This window comes from Astyanax mexicanus, chromosome 20, assembly GCF_023375975.1.
Source record: "Astyanax mexicanus isolate ESR-SI-001 chromosome 20, AstMex3_surface, whole genome shotgun sequence".
Taxonomy (NCBI): domain Eukaryota; kingdom Metazoa; phylum Chordata; class Actinopteri; order Characiformes; family Acestrorhamphidae; genus Astyanax; species Astyanax mexicanus.
Window position 1 is genome coordinate 9,220,957 of NC_064427.1, and position 21,650 is coordinate 9,242,606.

At 35.7% G+C, this 21,650-nt stretch overlaps 1 protein-coding gene across 3 annotated transcripts; it reads left to right on the forward strand.

Annotated features, from left to right (window-relative positions):
* Positions 1-950: 950 nt before the first annotated feature.
* LOC103022678 (complement C1q-like protein 2) lies at positions 951-21,160 on the forward strand. Of its 3 annotated transcripts, XM_049468977.1 has the most exons (6): positions 6,327-6,623; positions 8,088-8,213; positions 9,032-9,094; positions 20,055-20,117; positions 20,516-20,644; positions 20,733-21,160. In XM_049468977.1, the coding sequence occupies exons 1-6, from the start codon at positions 6,350-6,352 to the stop codon at positions 21,014-21,016; spliced, it is 939 nt and encodes a 312-aa protein (XP_049324934.1). In that variant the 5' UTR covers positions 6,327-6,349; the 3' UTR covers positions 21,017-21,160. The 3 variants fall into 3 exon arrangements, 2 of the variants coding, with proteins under 2 accessions (XP_049324935.1, XP_049324934.1); XM_049468978.1 differs by lacking the exons at positions 20,055-20,117; positions 20,516-20,644; positions 20,733-21,160 and adding exons at positions 9,527-9,655; positions 9,745-11,377 and having other exon boundaries at positions 6,318-6,623; XR_007427492.1 differs by lacking the exons at positions 6,327-6,623; positions 8,088-8,213; positions 9,032-9,094; ... (1 more) ...; positions 20,516-20,644; positions 20,733-21,160 and adding exons at positions 951-1,007; positions 9,527-9,655; positions 9,745-11,377.
* The last annotated feature ends 490 nt before the right edge of the window (positions 21,161-21,650 follow it).

Consider the following 21,650-nt stretch of genomic DNA (forward strand, 5'->3'; position numbering starts at 1 on the left):
TTCAGGACTTGTACAGCTCCCGCCTCACACGAAAAGCCCTCTGTCTGGCGGGAGATCCCTCCCACCCACTACACAGCTTCTTCAGCCTGCTGCCATCAGGGAGGAGACTGCGGAGTCTCGGGTCTAGGACCAGCAGACTGCAAGACAGCCCCATCCATCAGGCTGTGAGGATGCTGAACTCTCTTCCTGCTCTACCCCCCATCCCAATCCTGCCCCCTGCACACACTCACTCAGCATCCTGACACCCCCCCCCCCCCCCACCAATACAGTACTGAAACTCTGCACTACAATACACAAAGTACTGTCCCTTTCCAATCGGACTGGCAGTACCCAATACCTGCACTACTGCTATATTTGCACTGTCAATACACACTTTCATTCCCCAAAAACTGTGAACTTTACGCACTCATTCACTTCACTTTACCAGCCTTAAGCTATATACCCTATTTGCACTACCGTTATACGGGTTCTATTTATATTTATACTGTCATTACATCTCAATCGCCGTCAATATTGCACTATTGTCTTTCGTCTTACTTATGTTTATTGTGTCTTGTTGTTTTGTACATATAGTTTCTCCCACTAGTTTAGATTATATATCTTATTTCTTTTTACTTATATTTATATATCTATTTCTCCCCCACCACTACTGCACCTTGTTTCTGTCATGTATTTGTATCCCTGCTGTATTGTACACATAGTGTCTCCCATTCTTTCTTTTATTATATCTATTATCTGTACCTGCTGTAAAATTGGGAAGCAGAGTAACGTAATTTCAATTCTCTGTATGTCCTGTACATATGCAGTATTGACAATAAAACTACTTGACTTGACTTGACTTAACTTGACTTAAGAATAAACAGACGTGGTTCCTAAACAGTGAATTAATGAGGCTAAATTTGGTTTAGGCAGTAAGATAGTTTACAATTTATTGTGTTTTCCAGAGCTCACAGGAAGAGTGACCTCTACTGAACTGGGTGTTGAAGCTCTAAGAGAAGAGAATAAAAGTAAGTAAATACAAATGAATGGGTGAATTAAGTGGCCATTAAGGTGCTTCTTCCTTGATGAACAGCAGTTTAACAGAGCTAGAAAAACCTCAAAAGAAGGCCATACAAATGTACTAATAACACCAGTGTCATATATCACACAAAAACATTTTTCAGAAACACACATAACATTTAAACATGCTATATTGTTAATATTGTATATAGTAATAGTATATATTGTATATAGTGGATCTGAAAGTTAGGCCTTAATGCTCTTTTATACTAAAATATATTTACTGATGTTTTGAAAGCTGTTTACATTATGAAGTATTTTACGTATGTAAAGCAGCTATACATTAATTTATTTTTGCTGAGCATTACACAATAATTCAGTATCAAATTGCTAAACAAAATCTGATTTTTTTTTTCTTAACAGACACTCCAAAGGTGGCGTTCTCATTTGGTTCAGGTGTATCTGGCGCCCATGGACCTTTTAATGTCGACACCATGCTGGTTTTTAGGAAAGAACTCATAAACATTGGGAACGCCTACAGTCCGATCACAGGTAAATACACAGTTTTGCAGAGTCTGTTTTTTGTCTTTGGTGGTCTCAAGGCCCTCTGTACTGATCCAGGTGTTTCTCTTGCTGCAGGTGTCTTCACTGCCCCATTGAGAGGAGTCTATTTCTTCAGATTAAATGTATATGGTTCTAGTAGCACATCCTGGCTAGCTGGAGATTTATTTAAAAACCAAGAGAAAATATTTCATTTGACTGATTACCCAGATGAAGGGATAAGTGAGTATGCATCAAATGGTGTCAGTCTGCTGCTGGAGAAAGGCGATCTTGTGTATGTTAAACTCATAGCTGGTCGGCAAATTTCTGATAACAATGATAACCACTGCACTTTCAATGGTTTTCTGCTCTTTCCCATGTAAAATGCTTTACTGACGAAGAAAAGATGGACACAGCACATCTTATCACTGGGACCCCTGGTCGTAGATAAGATGTTAGTTAGATTAATGCACTAGGCACCATTATTGTAGAGGAAACACACTCTAGGGTGCACTTTCCAAAGGTGTAGCTGCTAAGCATGTTTCTAACTTGCATAGTCTACTTGATGAAGTTGCGATGCAGGTGTTTTCAAAACTATAGTTGGAACTATGAAGGTAAATACACAAGTAATTTACATAGTGTGTATGTATGTAATTTACATACATCATTAATGAAACTCTAGTTCCACTGAACGTTCACAACCACTTAGGTTCAGCTGAGTAGTTCCAACTACAGCTGTTGACCTGCAGTCTCACCTTTAATCTCGCCTTTAGTTTTGAATGTTGCACACTTTCACTGTGGCATGGTTTCAATAAGCTTCTGCAACGTAACAAGATTTATTTCAATCCAGTGTCGCATTAATTTTTCATCATGATCTTGCAGCATTGATGATGGTAGAGTCTGACCACTGCACAAAGCCTTCTCCAGCACATACCAAAGATTCTCAGTGAGGTTAAGGTCTGGACTCTGTGGTGGTCCATCTGAACCACTCTTTCACAATTGCTGAACCTAGACCTGACCAACAGCAGCAACCTCAGATCATTTGCTTAGTTCATTCCAGGTGGTGATTTTTTTTTTTTGGCCTGGCAGTGTATCAACACCTGTATTCATAATTAATGTCTGGTTTATACATACTTTCATAAAAACTTAGATGTAAATAAAATTAAGCTAAAACTGGGGAAAGGTTGCTTGTTGTCCACCTACAAGACTGGAAAAACTTTCTCTCAGTTTATGTCAAAGACTGGTAGATGGATATATATAAATATTATACATATATTAAATAAATCTAATAAAAAAAAATTCAAATATTTTTGCAGCAATTACATTACCTTAATTTATATCTGCTGTTTGAATAAAGATCAAATGTTGATACATTTATACTTTGAAACAAAAAGCTAGATACCTAATGGGGTGTCCTCATTTTTTTACACAATTATATTAATAATTATGGTTGATCTTGATGCATAAATTAAAAAACGGTCTGATTGCTGATCATCTGGGACGTTCTAACACAGGTTGTATATATATATGTACACAGTTGGAATCAAAAACACTTAATGTATTCATGCATGTGATCATAACATGCATACACAAGTACACATATTTACTTTTATTCCTTTTCCTTGGTGTTGCTGCATGTTGCTGTCAAACAGACCTGTTTTATATACTGTACAGGTTATTATTAGTAATACAATGACTGCATTTAATCAAATAAATACAGCTGAAATTTACAGAAACATCAATCAAAACAAAAGCTTAGTTATGTACAGTACAGGCCAAAAGTTTGGACACACCTTCTTATTCAATGCGTTTTCTTTATTTTCATGACTATTTACATTGTAGATTCTCACTGAAGGCACCAAAACTATGAACGAACACATGTGGAGTTTTATGTACTTAAATGAGCTGGCCCCTGATCCTAATCCAGATGGTTTGGGGTGAGCTGGACCGCAGAGTGAAGAAGGCAAAGGGGCAACAAGTGCTAATAAACACCTCTGGGAAGCTTCCTTCAAGACTGTTGGAAAACCATTTCAGGTGACTCTACCTCTTGAATCTCGTTGAGAGAATAATGCCAAGAGCGTGCAAAGCAGTAATCAGAACAAAGGGTGGCTATTTTGAAGAAACCAGAATATAATTTTTTGTTAAGTACAAAACTCCACGTGTTCATTCATAGTTTTGATGCTTTTCAGTGAGAATCCACAATGTAAATAGTCATGAAAATAAAGAAAACGCATTGAAAAAGAGAAGGTGTGTCCAAACTTTTGGCCTGTGGTGTATGTTGTGTGTTTTAACAGAACAGTGGTATAACATAATCAAAGTAGTGCATAAATAGTGGTAACATTTTATCAGTACATCAGTAGATTAACAGAGAGTTTATACCAAAGTTTGAAAGCTTTATAAGAGAATGCTCTTCCTCCATCATTTTTTATTAACAAAGGGAATTGATGGTAAGCATGTGCCTTGTGAGCAGTGTGTACAGTGGCTTGCAAAAGTATTCATACACCTTAAACTTTGTTTACATTCTGTCACCTTACAAACAAACTTAAATTAATTTTATTGAGATTTTTTTGTGATAGACCAACACAAAGTAGCACTTAATTGTGAAGTGAAATGAAAGTTATACATGGTAAATTGTAATAAAAAAATAAAAATAAATACAAATAAAAATCTGAAAAGTGTGATGTGCAAAAGTATTTAGCCTCTTCACTTAACCCCTAGATAAAACTCAGTGCAATCAATTGCCAGCTGTGTATAATTTAGTCTCAGTATAAATACACCTGTTTTGTGAAGGTCTCAGTAGTTTGTTAGACAACACTAGTGAACAAACAGCATCATGAAGACCAAGGAACTCACCACACAGGACAGAGATAAAGGTGTGGAGAAGTTTAAAGTAGGGTTAGGTTATAAAAAACATATCCCAAGCTTTAAGCATCCCAAGGAGCACTGTTCAATTCATCATCCAAAAAAGGAAAATGTATTCTACAACTGCAAACCAACCAAGACATGGCCGTCCACCCAAACTGACAGATCGAGCAAGAAGAGCACTGGTCAGAGGCCCATAATCACTCTGGAGGAGCCGCAGAAATCCACAGCCCAGGTGGGAGAATCTGTCGACAGGACAACTATAAGTTATGCACTCCTCAAATCTGGCCTTTATGGAAGAGTGGCAAGAAGGAAACCATTGTTAAAACAAAGCAGGGCTGTGCAGAGACCTTTAGAGGGGCAGGTGCTCAAAGTCAAAAAGGAAAATACCTTACAATATAACCAGTTGATTTGTGGTCTTAGTGTGAACTACAAATGAACAGAAGTCACGTTAGATCAGTGTTTCTCAGCCCTGTTCCTGCATATTCTACTGCATACTCCCACTGTTCTCCATATTCAAGAGCTTTCTCTGTTTTAAAGACACCTAATAAAGTAAGTGGTGGTATGGTGTGTCTAATACACTGCTGGATATACATAACGATTGATTTATGATCCATAGGGGGCTAAGAGATTTTAACAGATAAACTCAATAAAGGATTGCTTATTAGGTGAGCAGTTAGATTAGATAGAAAACACAATTTTAGGGCAGTGATTAGGGTTACGAAACGGCTTTAAACTACCAAGTTTTGTACTAAGAGTATAGAGTATTGAACTAAGCTCTTGCTATCAACAATATCCAGCTTCTAGCTAACTAGTTAGCTAAATGGATTTTCATTTATTATAGCTTACAGCAAGCCTGCAATCCTAAATTAATAAACACAGTTTAAAAAATTAAATAGTTATTGGCTGATCAGAAAGTAGTAATTGCCTGCTTATCCACTGACACTGACTCCATGCGCCACAAAACCAGCAAATTTGACAAAAGGGCACCAAACATGCCTGAAAGAAAGACATAAGAACTGTCGTTTGCCACAAGGCATGTAGGGGACACAGCAAACATGTGGAAGAAGGTGCTGTGGTCAGATGAGACCACACCCTGAACAAACCATCCCCACTGTGAAGCATGGTGGTGGTAGGATTATGCTGTGAAGATGCTTTTGTTCAGCAGAGACAGGGAAGCTTGTAAGGTTTCAGGGGTTCCTCAAGATACTGCAGGGCCAAAGCATTGGAAGGATTTTAAGTCATTTTATAATATATGCAGAATTTAATGGGTAACCAGTGTAAGTATGTTTTTTTATATATATTTTCTTCACTCTTACTGCTGAGTTCTGAATAAACTGGAGCTTATTTAATTTACTGGAACTTCCGTTCAAAAGTGCGTTGCAATAGTACAGTATTGCACACTATGAATGCGTGTATAGATTGATGTTTGAAGTATTGTGATAGATTGATGGTAGAGTGATGCCAAATATAACTTGCATCGGTGTTTATCAGAATATTAGCATTAGTCCTCTTCTCAATATTGAGACCTAGAAATAGGACTTTAGAAGTGTGTCATCCTTTTTTTTTTTCTTTGAGACAATCTGTTATTTTATTGAGGCAGGGTTTTTTATTTATATAAAGCTGGGTGTCATCAACAGATGAACATGAATTCTATTATTAGGAATTTGTTATTTAAATAAATGTACTTGTATTTAACAGAATATTATATTGCTTCAGATAGAGAAAGATGCAATAAATTATTAATCACCATTGAAGTCTCTGTATATCAGACCATGTTGTCCCTTGTTTTTAATATGCACCATCTGAACATTTTCCCATGTTTTATCTAAAGGACAGCCTTGAAATATAAGCAGCTGTTCTAACATCTCCCACTAACAGTGTGGGTATAACGTGAGCGTATAAAAGGAAAGCAGTGAGAGACTCTATAAACAGTAAACAAGTCAGAATGAGGGTCAGTGTGGTGCTGCTTTTGTTCAGCATATCCTGTGCTGAGCTCCAGAGAGGTGATGACCAGCCTGCCCCAGAAGATGTGCAGCCCAGACTGAACCGGATTCAGAACCAGAGCCATGTGGAAAGACCAGAATTACTTACAGACCAAACCACTGTCCAGTTTGATGTGTGGACTGAGCTGAGGGAGCTGAGGGACATGGTGGTGGAGCAGAGGGTGAAACTACAGTACAGTGAGCGCCAGATTGAGGAGCTGAAAAAAGAGAATGCAGGTAAAAACTAAATACAATTTTTTGATGAAAAGCTTCATTTCTTGCCTTGCCAAGAAATGAACCTTGCTTTGTTGATGCAGATTCCTACTGGTTTAAAATGAAACAGGCCTGCTTTATATGAAATAAATAAGTTCAGATCATAATTTTTAGTTACCAAAGTTTATTAAAAAATTATCCTAATATTTTTTGCTTCTGCACCTCAGTTTGGCCTTAAAAATATGGCTTTTTTATCTGAAATCTTGTCAAATTACTTTGTAGTCCAAGAATAGGTTCCTCATCATTGCATTGCTTGTTGTTTATTCCAACACAACCGTTTAAGTTTCTTCCTGATTGGCCAGTGACAGGCCCGCCAAATGCCTACTGAATGCTGACTGGCTGACGGTGTCCAGAAATTTCAATTTACGAATCTGACCTTTGAAGCTCAGTAAGAAGAGCTTGTCTACTGAATGCATTACACACATTTTAGCTGTTTTATATGAATAAAATGTTATACTAAGAAAAGTGCTATTTCAAAGTTATAATTAAAAGGTCCTTTGCGAAAATGTAATATTCTTTTATAAGGTTATTTTTATTTTATTATTTTTTTATTAATTGTATGATTATATGCTGGCCTATTGCCTACAAAATCAGGAGATAATCATTTTATCTTTATAAAAAAAACAACTAATTATTGAATAGAAAAATATATTTCCACATAAAAGGATGTAATGTAATATGTATTAGAAACTACAAACAGTGTGTTTTAAACTATCATTTCTATCATTTTGGAAAACACAAGATTGAATACATTTCTGATGACCTAATTTGTAAAACCTTCAGCTTTTACTTTTTACAGGGCTTGTACTGGCCGATGATCACCTCTACTTACAAACTTAAACAGTGCACCTGAGATTTATTTAATACTGTAATTAATTATTAGGTTAATTTAAACTGGGTCACCACACATTCTTTTTTTTCCAAACAAATGTTTATACTATTATATGATTACTAAAGAAAATTCCCCTAGACTGTTCCTCAAAGAGTCAGAGTGTTATTAATATTTCAAGAATATGAACATATTTAACAATGCAGATGTACAAATACCAGTAAAAACAAATGGTACTTGAATGTAATGCCTTCACTATTTCAAGTGGAACAGAAAAATCAAATAATCAGCTGATGAACAATACTTTTATAAGATCTGCAGCACTTAAGGTAGAATAGAAGAAAAAAATGCCATCATAGCTGTTTATTCTCCAGCTTGCAGTTGTGTGTCACCTTAAAGGGTGCAACAGTTTCGCCCAGACAGCTATAACTGCTTCAGTATTTAAGGTGCAATGAAAATATCAAATAAGTAATTGTTGTTGTGTAAATATATAGCAGTAGTATTTCAGATGGATCTAGATTGATTGCAGCTCTGCAGCCATTCCTCTAATTGTTCTCATTTAGTCAATCAAACAGTTTAATTTTTATTGTGTTTTACAGGGCTGGCAGGGAGAGTGACCTCTACTGAACTGAAAGTGACCTCTACTGAAGCAAGAGTTTCCTCTACTGAACTGAAAGTGACCTCTACTGAACTTGGTGTTGATGCTCTAAAAGAAGAGAATAAAAGTAAGTAAATACAAATGAATAGGTAATTCTTTATTGGGATTAGGAATTTATTTCAGAAAATTAAATATTGGTGTGTCTTTTTAAACTTTTTGATAGTTTATCAATTTTCCATGTAGTGTTTTGCATATTCTGATCATTGATAACAGTCATTGGTGTCACACCATATCCCTGGTCTTATATGAAGCCCTCCTACCTGAACTCTGTTAGCCAAAATATGACAATTGTCTTTGGTCTCCACTCTCTTATTGGCTTAAGAATAAACAGACCTGCTTCCTAAACAGTGGTTAAGTGAGGGTAAATTTGGGTTAGTCAGTTAGTTAGTTTACATTATATTGTGTTTTTTTAGAGCTCACAGAGAAAGTGACCTCTACTGAAGTGAGAGTGACCTCTACTGAACTGAAAGTGACCTCTACTGAACTTGGTGTTGATGCTCTAAGAAAAGAGAATAAAGGTAAGTAAATATAAATGAATGGGTCATTCTCCATTTGGATTAGGAATTCAGGATGATATTTAAATTTGAAAATATTTATATATATTTTTTTCATTTCAGAAAATTAAATATAAATGTGCCTTTTTTTATTAATTGTTTATAAATTTTTCATGTAGTGTTTTAAATATTATGATCATTGATAACAGTCACTGGTCTGATATGAAGCCCTCCTACCTGAACTCTGTTATCCAAAACATAACCATTTTCTTTGATCTCCTCTCTCTTTTGTTGGCTTAAGAATAAACAGACGTGGTTCCTAAACAGTAATTTAATGAGGCTAAATTTGGTTTAGTCAGTTAGATAATTTACATCATACTGTGTTTTCCAGAGCTCACGGGCAGAGTGACCTCTACTGAACTGGGTGTTGAAGCTCTAAGAGAAGAGAATAAAAGTAAGTAAATAGAAATGAATGGGTCATTCCCCATTTGAAATGTGAATTTAGTGGGAATTAAGGTGCTTCTTCCTTGATGAACAGCAGTTTAACAGCGCTAGAAATACCTCAATAGAAGGCCATACAAATGTACTAATAACACCAGTGTCATATATCACACAAAAACATTTTTCAGAAACACACATAACATTTAAACGTGCTATATTGTTAATATTGTATATAGTAATAGTATATATTGTATATAGTGGATCTGAAAGTTAGGCCTTAATGCTCTTTTATACTAAAATATATTCACTGACGTGTTGAAAGCTGTTCACATTACGAAGTATTTTACGTATGTAAAGCAGCTATAAATTAATTTATTTTTGCTGAGCATTACACAATAATTTCAGTATCAAATTGCTAAACAAAATCTTTTTTTTTTCTTAACAGACACTCCAAAGGTGGCGTTCTCATTTGGTTCAGGTGTATCTGGCACTATTGGACCTTTTAATGCCGACACCATGCTGGTTTTTAGGAAAGAATTCATAAACATTGGGAACGCCTACAGTCCGATCACAGGTAACTACACAGTTTTACAGAGTCTGGGTTTTTTGTCTTTGGTGGTCTCAAGGCCCTCTGTACTGATCCAGGTGTTTCTCTTGCTGCAGGTGTCTTCACTGCCCCGTTGAGAGGAGTCTATTTCTTCAGATTAAATGTATTTGGTGGTAGCACATACTGGACAGGTGGAGATTTATTTAAAAACCAAGAGAAAATATTTCATTTGTCTGATTACCCAGATGAAGGGAGAAATGAGTATGCATCAAATGGTGTCAGTCTGCTGCTGGAGAAAGGAGATCTTGTGTATGTTAAACTCTTAGCTGGTTGGCATATTTTTGATGACATTAATAACCACTGCACTTTCAATGGTTTTCTGCTCTTTCCCATGTAAAATGCTTAACTAATTAAGAATAGATGTAATCAGCACATCTTATCGCTAGGACCCCTGTTCTAGAATTTCCCCTCGGGGATCTATCTATCTATCTATCTATCTATCTATCTATCTATCTATCTATCTATCTATCTATCTATCTATCTATCTATCTATCTATCTAGATAAGATGTTAGTTAGATTAACGCTCTAGGCACCATTCTTGTACAGGAAACACACTCTAGGGTGCATTTTCCAAAGGTGTAGCTGCTAAGCATGTTTCTAACTTGCATAGTCTACTTGATGAAGTTGCGATGCAGGTGTTTTCCAAACCATAGTTTGAACTATGGAGGTAAATACACAAGTAATTTACATAGTGTGCATCATTCAGGGCCGGAGTTGGCCCCTTTTTCAACCCGGGAGTTTCATGCCCAAATCCGGCCCACTATTTCCATGGAGGAGGAATTAGAATAAATAAAACAGCAGCTAGCTCTTACAATGCCTTTTTATTGCATATAAGTTTAAGTATATGTGGGTAAGTTAACAGAACACCCTTCACTTAAACATGTTTCATTCAAATTTAAATCAGATAAAGATTTAAAAGGTAAAAAAAGAATTTTATGAATTAATATTACTTAGATTTTCTATTTTTTTTTTTTTTCAGATCCATTAGGAATCACCATGTAAAATATAAACTGTTCCCTTTCACTGGTTAGATATTATAGAGATTTAAACTTGGAATGGTATTTTCTTTCTCCAAAGGAGAAAGCTGCTCCAGTACCTGTGGCGCTGCTGTGTTCTCTTTTCCTCCTTGGTGAAGCTGTTTAATCCAGCTGTTAAACTGTTATATTAATACCATTTTAACGGTCATTAGATTGTTGTTTTTGTCCATTCTTTTGTTTTGTTTAAATATACATTTTCCTTTGAGCGTGGTTTGGTTTGTTTAATTTCATCCCCAGACGCGAATTAGCTTTTTCCGGGTTTTTTTTAAGTATTACAAGTCTTAGTAATTTTCTTTGGTTGTGTGGAGTTTTTCGTTTCTTTTTTTTGAAATTCATTAGATTATATTTTTGTCAACATTTTGGGTTTATTTTCACTTGTTATTTTTCTAATAATAATAGTAATTACATAATGTATTTTCTTTTGTTCTTTTTTTTTACGGGACGAATAACATAAAAGTAAGGCAATAGTTACTTTTACTGGTAACTAGTTACTTTTATAGTGGAGTAACTCCGTTAGTAACTCTTTTTGGAGAAGTAACTAGTAACTTTTTCAAAGTAACGTGCCCAACACTGAATATAACACGTACAGAAAACGCAAATATGGTAATTATGAATCATAATTCTAATAAACAAGGCATATTTCGCCCTAAATGTTTATTTTCTGAAAGGATATACAGCTAAATAGGCTAGATAACTGAAAAGCAGAGATTCTAAGCTTTAAAATTGCATATTGGGTGTCTATAATTATTTATAAACACAGCCAGATATTAATTATGACATATTTCATAATTAATGTCTGGTTTATACATACTTTCATAAAAACTTAGATGTAAATTAAATTAAGCTAAAACTGGGGAAAGGTTGCTTGTTGTCCACCTACAAGACTGGAAAAAACTTTCTCTCAGTTTATGTCAATGACTGGTAGATGGCTATATATATAAATATTATACATATATTAAATAAATAAAATAAAAAATAAAATAAAACATTTTCAAATATTTTTGCTGCAATTATATTACCTTCATTTATATATGTTGTTTGAATGGACACCAAATGTTGATACATTTGTACTTTGAAACAAAAAGCTAGATACCTAATGGGGTGTGCTCATTTTTTTACACAATTATATTAATAATTATGGGTGATCTTGATGCATAAATTAAAAAACGGTCAGATAATAATAAAACTACAATGAAAAAAGGAAAAGGACATCTGTGGTCCATCTGGAGGTTTCAAAATTAATCATTCCTTTAACTGTCCCTAAAACACATGCTTGGCACAGAATGCTCTTCCTCCATCATTTTTATTAACAAAGGGAATTGATGGTAAGCATGCGCCTTGTGCGCAGTGTGTACAGTGGCTTGCAAAAGTATTCATACACCTTACAAACAAACTTAAATTAATTTTATTGAGAATTTTTAGGGATAGACCAACACAAAGTAGCACTTAATTGTGAAGTGAAATGAAAGTTATACATGGTAAATTGTAATAAAAAAATAAAAATCTGAAAAGTGTGATGTGCAAAAGTATTTAGCCTCTTCACTTAACCCCTACATAAAACCAAGTGAAATCAATTGCCTTCAGAAGTCACTGAATAAGTTAATAGAGTGCAGCTGTGTATAATTTAGTCTCAGTATAAATACACCTGTTTTGTGAAGGTCTCAGTAGTTTGTTAGACAACACTAGTGAACAAACAGCATCATGAAGACAAAGGAACTCACCACACAGGTCAGAGATAAAGGTGTGGAGAAGTTTAAAGTAGGGTTAGGTTATAGAAAACATGTACCAAGCTTTAAGCATTCCAAAGAGCTCTGTTCAATTCATCATTCAAAAAAGGAAAATGTATTCTACAACTGCAAACCAACCAAGACATCGTCGTCCACCCAAACTGACAGATCGAGCAAGGAGAGTGGTCAGAGGCCAATAATCACTCTGGAGGAGCCGCAGAAATCCACAGCCCAGGTGGGAGAATCTGTTGACAGCAGTGGCGATTGCTCTAAGACTGCAAGGGAAGCTCAGCTTCCCTTAAAATGTAAAAAAAAAAAAAGTGATTAAATATATACTATTGTGTGTACATGTCACTGATTAAATATGCGCTACAAGGCGCTGAACTTAGTTCAGAATCAGCTTCTTATCACTGGTAACGCCACGGCTTTCCTCTCACTCATTCCCACAGCGCCGCTTTAAACAGTGCGGACGCTGAGCGTCCACAGAGCTCAATAGCGGAGCACGCGTGCGCGGCGAAACGAGACGAGTCATTGGATAAATGCTGGGCTTTGTCCCGCCCATCGGACGCTCAGCGTCTCTGGGGGTCTATGGAGCAGTGGGCTGGCCTCGGCCTGCCCGGACGCTCAGCTTCTGCATGATGATTGGATGATCTGTCTGAGGCGGAGTCCCTTTTTGATTGACAGCGAAATGAGCGAATCAGCGCTCACAGACGGACACGCTTCTCACTCGCCTCGTGCCAGTGCAAGCTGCACATAATGTCAGACAGTTTTAATGTTGTGGACGGATTTTGGAGAAGCCATTAGATATTCTTCCTTACAAAGAAAAACTTATGAGTTAAACAGCAGGGCAGATCAACTGCTCAGATTAATTTGGTGTAAAAGGTGGGGAAAAGTAACAGGTCTTTTCAGCTGTCCTGGTGTGATAAAGTGAGCTGGCTGACTGGAAGTGCTGTAACAAATAAAATGTACTGATGGCCATTCCTCTTGATGAAACTATCTCAGGACTTAAATTAACAGGCACCAGTAGTAAGTATTGTGTTATCATTAAAAATAATTAAAAAATATTAAAGGGATTATTCAAGGAAATTAAAACTGTTTAAAAAGGAAATAAATTTACCTGCATTTTTTTCCTTTACCAACTTTAAAGATTTTGCGTAATGTTTTTTTTACTGATCATTTTATATTTATTCATGTTATAGCGTCTTTTTTATGTAATTGTTCAATGTAAAGAATGGGTACCTTTTTGTTGTGTAGTGAAAACTTGAAAATAATGCCTTTTGTTTACAAAAAAAAAAAAAATCTCAGGGAGAGTAGAATTTACGTATAAATAAAACGACATATGTTAAGATGAAAGGCCGAAATTGAGCTTCCCCTCCTTGAAAGACCAGCATCCGCCACTGGTCGACAGGACAACTATAAGTTATGCACTCCTCAAATCTGGCCTTTATGGAAGAGTGGCAAGAAGGAAACCATTGTTAAAACAAAGCAGGGCTGTGCAGAGACCTTTAGAGGGGCAGGTGCTCAAAGGCAAAAAGGAAAATACCTTACAATATAACCAGTTGATTTGTGGTCTTAGTGTGAACTACAAATGAACAGAAGTCACGTTAGATCAGTGTTTCTCAGCCCTGTTCCTGCATATTCTACTGCATACTCCCACTATTCTGCATATTCTACAGCTTTCTCTGCTTTAAAGGCATTTAATAAAGTAAGTGGTGGTATGGTGTGTCTAATACACTGCTGGATATACATAATGATTGATTTATGATCCATAGGGGGCTAAGAGATTTTAACAGATAAACTCAATAAAGGATTGCTTATTAGATGAGCAGTTAGATTAGATGGAAAACACAATTTTAGGGCCTTGATGAGGATTAAGAAACTGCTTTAAACTACCAACATAGAGTATTGTACTAAGTTCTTGCTATCCACAATATCCAGCTTCTAGCTAACTAGTTAGCTAAATGGATTTTCATTTATTATAGCTGACAGTCCTGCAATCCTAAATTAATAAACACAGTTTAAAAAATTAAATAGTTATTGGCTGATCAGAAAGTAGTTATTGCCTGCTTATCCACTCACACTGACTCCATGCGCCTCAAAACCAGCAAGCTGATTGGCTGTTTCTCCTAAAAGGCGGGACTTTATTCTTGCACCGTAATTGGCGTTAAGAGATTTTACCTTCACACAGCAGTCAGTGGCCTGTCTCCTAATTTTTTTGTACATAATACGGGAAATTTCTTGGAAAATACTAATATGTGAAGATGGCGGGAAAGAGGGGTAAAAATACGGTAGTTTCTCGGCCAAAACGGGTATGGCTTTCACACATACACTTATTTTTATTTACAAAAAAATATATATACATATTTGACAAAAGGGCACCAAACATGCCTGAAAGAAAGACATAAGAACTGTCATTTGCCACAAGGCATGTAGGGGACACAGCAAACATGTGGAAGAAGGTGCTGTGGTCAGATGAGACCACACCCTGAACAAACCATCCCCACTGTGAAGCATGGTGGTGGTAGGATTATGCTGTGAAGATGCTTTTGTTCAGCAGAGACAGGGAAGCTTGTAAGGTTTTAGGAGTTCCTCAAGATACTGCAGGGCCAAAGCATTGTGAGGATTTTAAGTAATTTTATAATATATGCAGAATTTTATGAATAACCAGTGTAAGTATGTTTTTTTTTAATATTTTCTTTACTCTTAATGCTGTTTTCTGAATATTCTGTAGCTTATTTAATAATTTAGTTAAACGTCCGGTCAAAAGTGCATTGCAATAGTACAGTACTGCACACTATGAGTGTGTCCCAATTCAGGGGCTGCATCCTTCGAAGGACGTGGTCTACGAAGGTGCGTCCTTCGAAGGATGGGTACGCTGCGATGGCAATACTGAAATGGGACAGCCTACCCTACGGATTACTTCCTGTTTCCTGTTAGAGATTTTACCCCCTACAACCAAAGTCAGAGCTGAGAAATGAGGCAGAGATTTTGATTATCGTTTTGCTTCAGACCACAAAATACCAAATTAATTAAGTCCAGGTTAATGAACTGTGCAGTTACTAAAATATTTTAAATGTGGGGTGAAACTGAACATGAACAAATAAAAGAGCGTTTGAAATGAAGTTGGAAAAAAGAGAATAAATTAGAATAAAGTATTATTTACTTTCTCTCTCTCTCTCTCTATATATATATATATATATATATACAGTATTATGTAGTTTATAAATATATATATACTATATATATATATATATATATATATATATATATATATATATATATATATATAAAATATTTTAAATGTGGGGTGAAACTGAACATATATATATATATATATATATATATATATATATATATATATATATATATATAAACTAAACAATACTTATAAATAAATGATAAATAATACATTATACAACACTTAGTTCCGACCTCACAATCTGATTGGTTGAGAAGTGATCTAGCCGTGATGATATTTTGTGATAACATCACGGCCTTCTCACACTTAACTTGTATCTCTCCGCCGACGAGTTGCCGAGTAACGGCGTATATACACAGGACACCCGCAGCAGCGTTAGCTTAGCACAGACTAGCGCTCAGCCGCGGCACGCTCGCCCGCAGCGCTGGCTCGTCTTTCGTGGAAAAAAGGGAACGAAAATCGCTCGGTTAATGCCGTCTTACAGCCAGAACACTAACCAGCCAGGCTAGGCTAAGCTAAGTTAATGCTGAGCTAAAGCAAGCTACGCTAACCTAACCACAGTCCAGCCGGCTAGCTAAAACCAACACCACCCAGGAAAATAAGCAGAAATGCTAAAATTCGCGGCTTTCACCTGAAGACGACTCCACGGAGCAGGAGAGGAGAGTATTAGCGTTATTTCACGCTCCTAACGTTACCATCTTCACTTATTCCCAATTTTGCTTTCAAGCTAACTTTCGTGGTGTTAGTCTGCCTGAACCATACACTGTATGTAGTTAAGATGTGGTGGAACTACTTTTTGGCGCAAGGCTCAGTCCATATTAAAGCATATTCAAACTGAATTTCTTAAAGTTCTTTGATTTATTTTCTTTATTTATTTAGTAAAAAAAGAAACTGTTGTATAAAAGCAATAGAACACTCGAGGTGATGTTATTCGCGAATAACATCACGGCTGTGATTTGGTCGCAGGCACGAGCCAAAGGCGATAACACACGACCTTGCGTGTTCTATTGCTTTTATACAACAGTTTGTTATGATATTTCGCGATAACACACTCCCTCTCGTGTTCTATTGCTTAATTAATACATACACACAGATATATTATTTAGTTTATGTAAATAGTATTGTAAATAAGTATTTATATATCTATAAACTACATAATACAACATATACTACATAATACAGCCGACTCCTCTGCTGACTCCGCCCTTTTCGTGCTGAAATAAGCCGGCGCGCAATGAATCTTGGGATACTGTAGGCTGTGAAGGATGCAGCCCCTGAATTGGGACACACCTTATGAATGCGTGTAACAGCTTTTGGGCATGTTTTATTGCGAGTATAGATTGATGTTTGAAGTATTGTGTAAATGGAAGTAAGCATCAAGCATCAAATAAAAGAGCATAGTGATGCCGGATATAACTTAGAATGCATCTGTGTTTACCAGAATATTAGCATTTATCCTCCTCTCAATATTGGGACCTAGAAATAGGACTTTAGAAGTGTGTCATTCTTTTTTTTTTATTTCAATCTGTTATTTTATTGAGGCAGGGTTTTTTATTTGGCATATAAAGCTGGGTGTCATCAACAGATGAACATGAATTCTATTATTATGTATTTGTTATTTAAATAAATGTACTTGTATTAACAGAGTTGGCAGTATAGAAAAACAATATTATATTTCTTCAGATAGAGACAAATACAATAAATAATTATCTACCATTGAAGTCTCTGTATATGTTGCCCCTCGACTTGACTTGACCCTTGTTTTTAATATGCACCATCTGAACATTTTCCCATGTTTTATCTAAAGGACAGCTTGAAATATAAGCAGCTGTTCTAACATCTCCCACTAACAGTGTGGGTATAACGTGAGCGTATAAAAGGAAAGCAGTGAGAGACTCTATAAACAGTAAACAAGTCAGAATGAGGGTCAGTGTGGTGCTGCTTTTGTTCAGCATATCCTGTGCTGAGCTCCAGAGAGGTGATGACCAGCCTGCCCCAGAAGATGTGCAGCCCAGACTGAACCGGATTCAGAACCAGAGCCATGTGGAAAGACCAGAATTACTTACAGACCAAACCACTGTCCAGTTTGATGTGTGGACTGAGCTGAGGGAGCTGAGGGACATGGTGGTGGAGCAGAGGGTGAAACTACAGTACAGTGAGCGCCAGATTGAGGAGCTGAAAAAAGAGAATGCAGGTAAAAACTAAATACAACATTTTTGATAAAAAAGACTGCATACCTGCAGGCGCCTTGCCAAGAAATGAACCTTGCTTTGTTGATGCAGATTCCTACTGGTTTAAAATGAAACAGGCCTGCTTTATATGAAATAAATAAGTTCAGATCATTTTTTAGTTACCAAAGTTTATAAAAAGAATTCTGCACATCAGTGTGGTCAACATTGCATACTGAGTTTAGCCTCAAAAACATAGCTATTTTTTTTCAATCTAAAATCTCATCAAATTACTTTGTAGTCCAAGAATATGCTCCTCCTCCTCACCTTGCTTGCTGTTTATTCCAACTAAACTTTTTTGTTTCATCCTGATTGGCCAGTGACAGGCCCGTCAAATGCCTACTGAATGCTGACTGGCTGATGGTGTCCAGAAATTTCAATTTACAAATCTGACCTTTGAAACTCAGTAAGAAGAGCTTGTCTACTGAATGCATTACACACATTTTAGCTGGTTTGTTTACATTTTTCCAACGCCCAGTTCATTTATTAATCACTGATTTTTAGGAATATAAATAAAATGTTATACTAAGACAAGTGCTATTTTAAAGTTATAATCAAAAGGTCCTGTGCCAACATGTAATATCCTTTTATAAGGTTTTTTTTTTAATTTTATTTTATTTTTGATTAATTTTACGATTATATGCTGGCCTATTGCCTACAAAATCAGGAGATAATCATTTTTGTTTATAAAAAAAATACAACTAATAACATAATAGAATAATATCCTACCATAAAGCATACAATGTAATATGTATTAGAAACTACAAACAGTGAGTTTTGAACAATAATTTCTATTATTTTGTGGCTGTGTCACACCTGGCACCTGTTTCTCCTACATTCAGCACTACCTGTGATCTCCAGCCTCCGATACCCAGAATGCACCTCACTTTGACATCACCTGTTAAAATACCTTAGCCCTCTATGGATAAAATCAATCATTATGTATATCCAGCAGTGTATTAGACACATCATACCACCACTTACTTTATTAAGTGCATTTAAAGCAGAGAAAGCTCTAGAATATGCAGAACAGTGGGAATATACAGTAGAATATGCAGGAACAGGTTTGAGAAACACTTCTGTTCATTTGTAGTTCACAGTACGACCACAGTAAGATCACATGTCTTGACGTCTTACTTCTGCCAAAAATCTCTATGAAATGTAAAGTTACATTCTTTTTCATAAAAGGACACCTAAGTGGTGCTTAGTAGAAAAAATGAAAAGCGCAGGACCCAATGCTACCAAGTTAAAAAAAAAAAGAATGGAGAAAATGTAAATATACAACAGAATTGACATGCCAATACATAATAATAATAATAATAATAATAATAATAATAATAATAATAATAATAATAATCAAATCTGTTATATTATTTTTTTATATTAGGTGATAACTGATCAGTTTTTGTTATATGTATATAATTCAGACATTTCACACATATTTTTTTCTAACAAAAGTAAATGTAATGTAGAGTAACATGTTTAGGTTGTAAAGTCACCTTTACTTGAATGGAACTAATAATAAACAGAATACAGAAAAAAAATATTATTTGTGATTAAAAAAGCATGCGGCCGTGAAAATTCGCCTTTATAAGGAGAGAGAGCCCAAGAACGGGCAAAAAAAAGAAAACGGGCGAAAACTAAAGTCATGCCGAGCGTGACAGAGAGACAGGTGAGGAATGTAAACAAAATCTGGCCAGAGAGGCATTTATTATTATTATTATTATTTATTTTATTTTTTTTCATCATAGTTCGAAACAACCTTACAAGATATAGCACTGAATCAGAACACAAGTTAAAATCGGTCCGGACCTTGGGCTGTCGAAATTTTCTCTAACTGGACCATACTGAATTCTAATGAAATACCCCTGCTCTAAGAGAAGAGAATAAAAGTAAGTAAATATAAATTAATAGGTCATTTTTGATTTGGATAAGGAATTGATCTCAGAAAATTAAATATAGATGTGTCTTTTTAATCTTTTTTAAATATTTTTTTAATCAAGTTTTAAATATTATGATCATTGATTACAGTCACTGGTCTGATATGAAGCCCTCCTACCTGAACTTTGTTAGCCAAAATATGACCATTTTCTTTGGTCTCCACTCTTTTGTGTTGACTTTGACTAAATTTGGGTTAGTCAGTTAGATAATTTACATCATACTGTGTTTTCCAGAGCTCACGGAAAGAGTGACCTCTACTGAACTGGGTGTTGATGCTCTAAGAGAAGAGAATAAAAGTAAGTGAATACAAATGAAAGGGTCATTCCCCATTTGAAATGTGAATTTAGTGGCCATTAAGGTGCTTCTTCCTTGATGAACAGCAGTTTAACAGAGCTAGAAATACTTCAATAGAAGGCCATACAAATGTACTAATAACACCAGTGTCATAAATCACTGTGACAAAGACATTTTTCAGAAACACACATAACATTAAAAACATGCTATGTTGTTAATATTGTATATAGTAAACCTGGATGTTATTTTATGGTAAAATATATATTTACTGAGATGTTGAAAACTGTTTCCATTACAAGTATTTTAAGTATGTAAAGCAGCTATAAATTAATTTATTTTTGCTGAGCATTACACAATAATTTCAGTATCAAATTGCTAAACAAAATCTATTTTTTTACAGACACCCCAAAGGTGGCGTTCTCATTTGGGTCAGGTCTATCTAACACCCATGGACCTTTTAATGTCGACACCATGCTGGTTTTCAGGAAAGAATTCATAAACATTGGGAACGCCTACAGTCCGATCACAGGTAAATACACAGTTTTGCAGAGTCTGTTTTTTTGTCTTTGGTGGTCTCAAGGCCCTCTGTACTGATCCAGGTGTTTCTCTTGCTGCAGGTGTCTTCACTGCCCCGTTGAGAGGAGTCTATTTCTTCAGATTAAATGTATTTGGTCATAGCATATACTGGATAGCTGTAGATTTATTTAAAAACCAGGAGAAGATATTTCATTTGTCTGATTACCCAGATGAAGGGAGAAATGAGTATGCATCAAATGGTGTCAGTCTGCTGCTGGAGAAAGGGGATCTTGTGTATGTAAAACTCATAGTTGGTCGGCAAATTTATGATAACAATATTGATAACCTCTGCACTTTCAATGGTTTTCTGCTCTTTCCCATGTAAAATGCTTTTACTGACACAGGTGAAAGCTGGAACCCGGTACCATTATACTGCATACATGAAAAGCATACTTTTTCTATATGCGAAATATTTTAAATACATCTATTTAAATGTTACACTTATTTTAGACACTAACATTGCATTTCAGTACACTGCATAAGACCCATAATAATTCTACACTTTTACAGTACTTTTTTTCTGTTTAATCTGAAACATAAATTAAACATGCATATTCTATGTCTGTTTGGAGTCTAATTATTACACATTCCAGTCAGAATATTATGATTACCTCCTTGTTTTTGCATCCATTGTCTATTTTATAAGCTCTTTTAAATATACAGTAGCTGTAAACAGACTGTAGTCCTTCTGTTTCTCTGCATACTTTGTTATCCCCCTTTCACTGTGTTCTTCAGTGGTCAGGACCCAGCAGATCCACCACAGAGTAGCATATTATTATTATTATTATTATTATTATTATTATTATTACCTCTTGGATGAGTTGTTGCTGCGCTCTTGGGGTTAAAATGGCTTCATAACCTTTTCCTGACTGATCTAAATAATTTCTTTTTTATCTTATTTGTTCCTGAATTTCTTTGGGTATTGGCATGATGTCTAGTTTTTCGGTATCCTTTGGTCT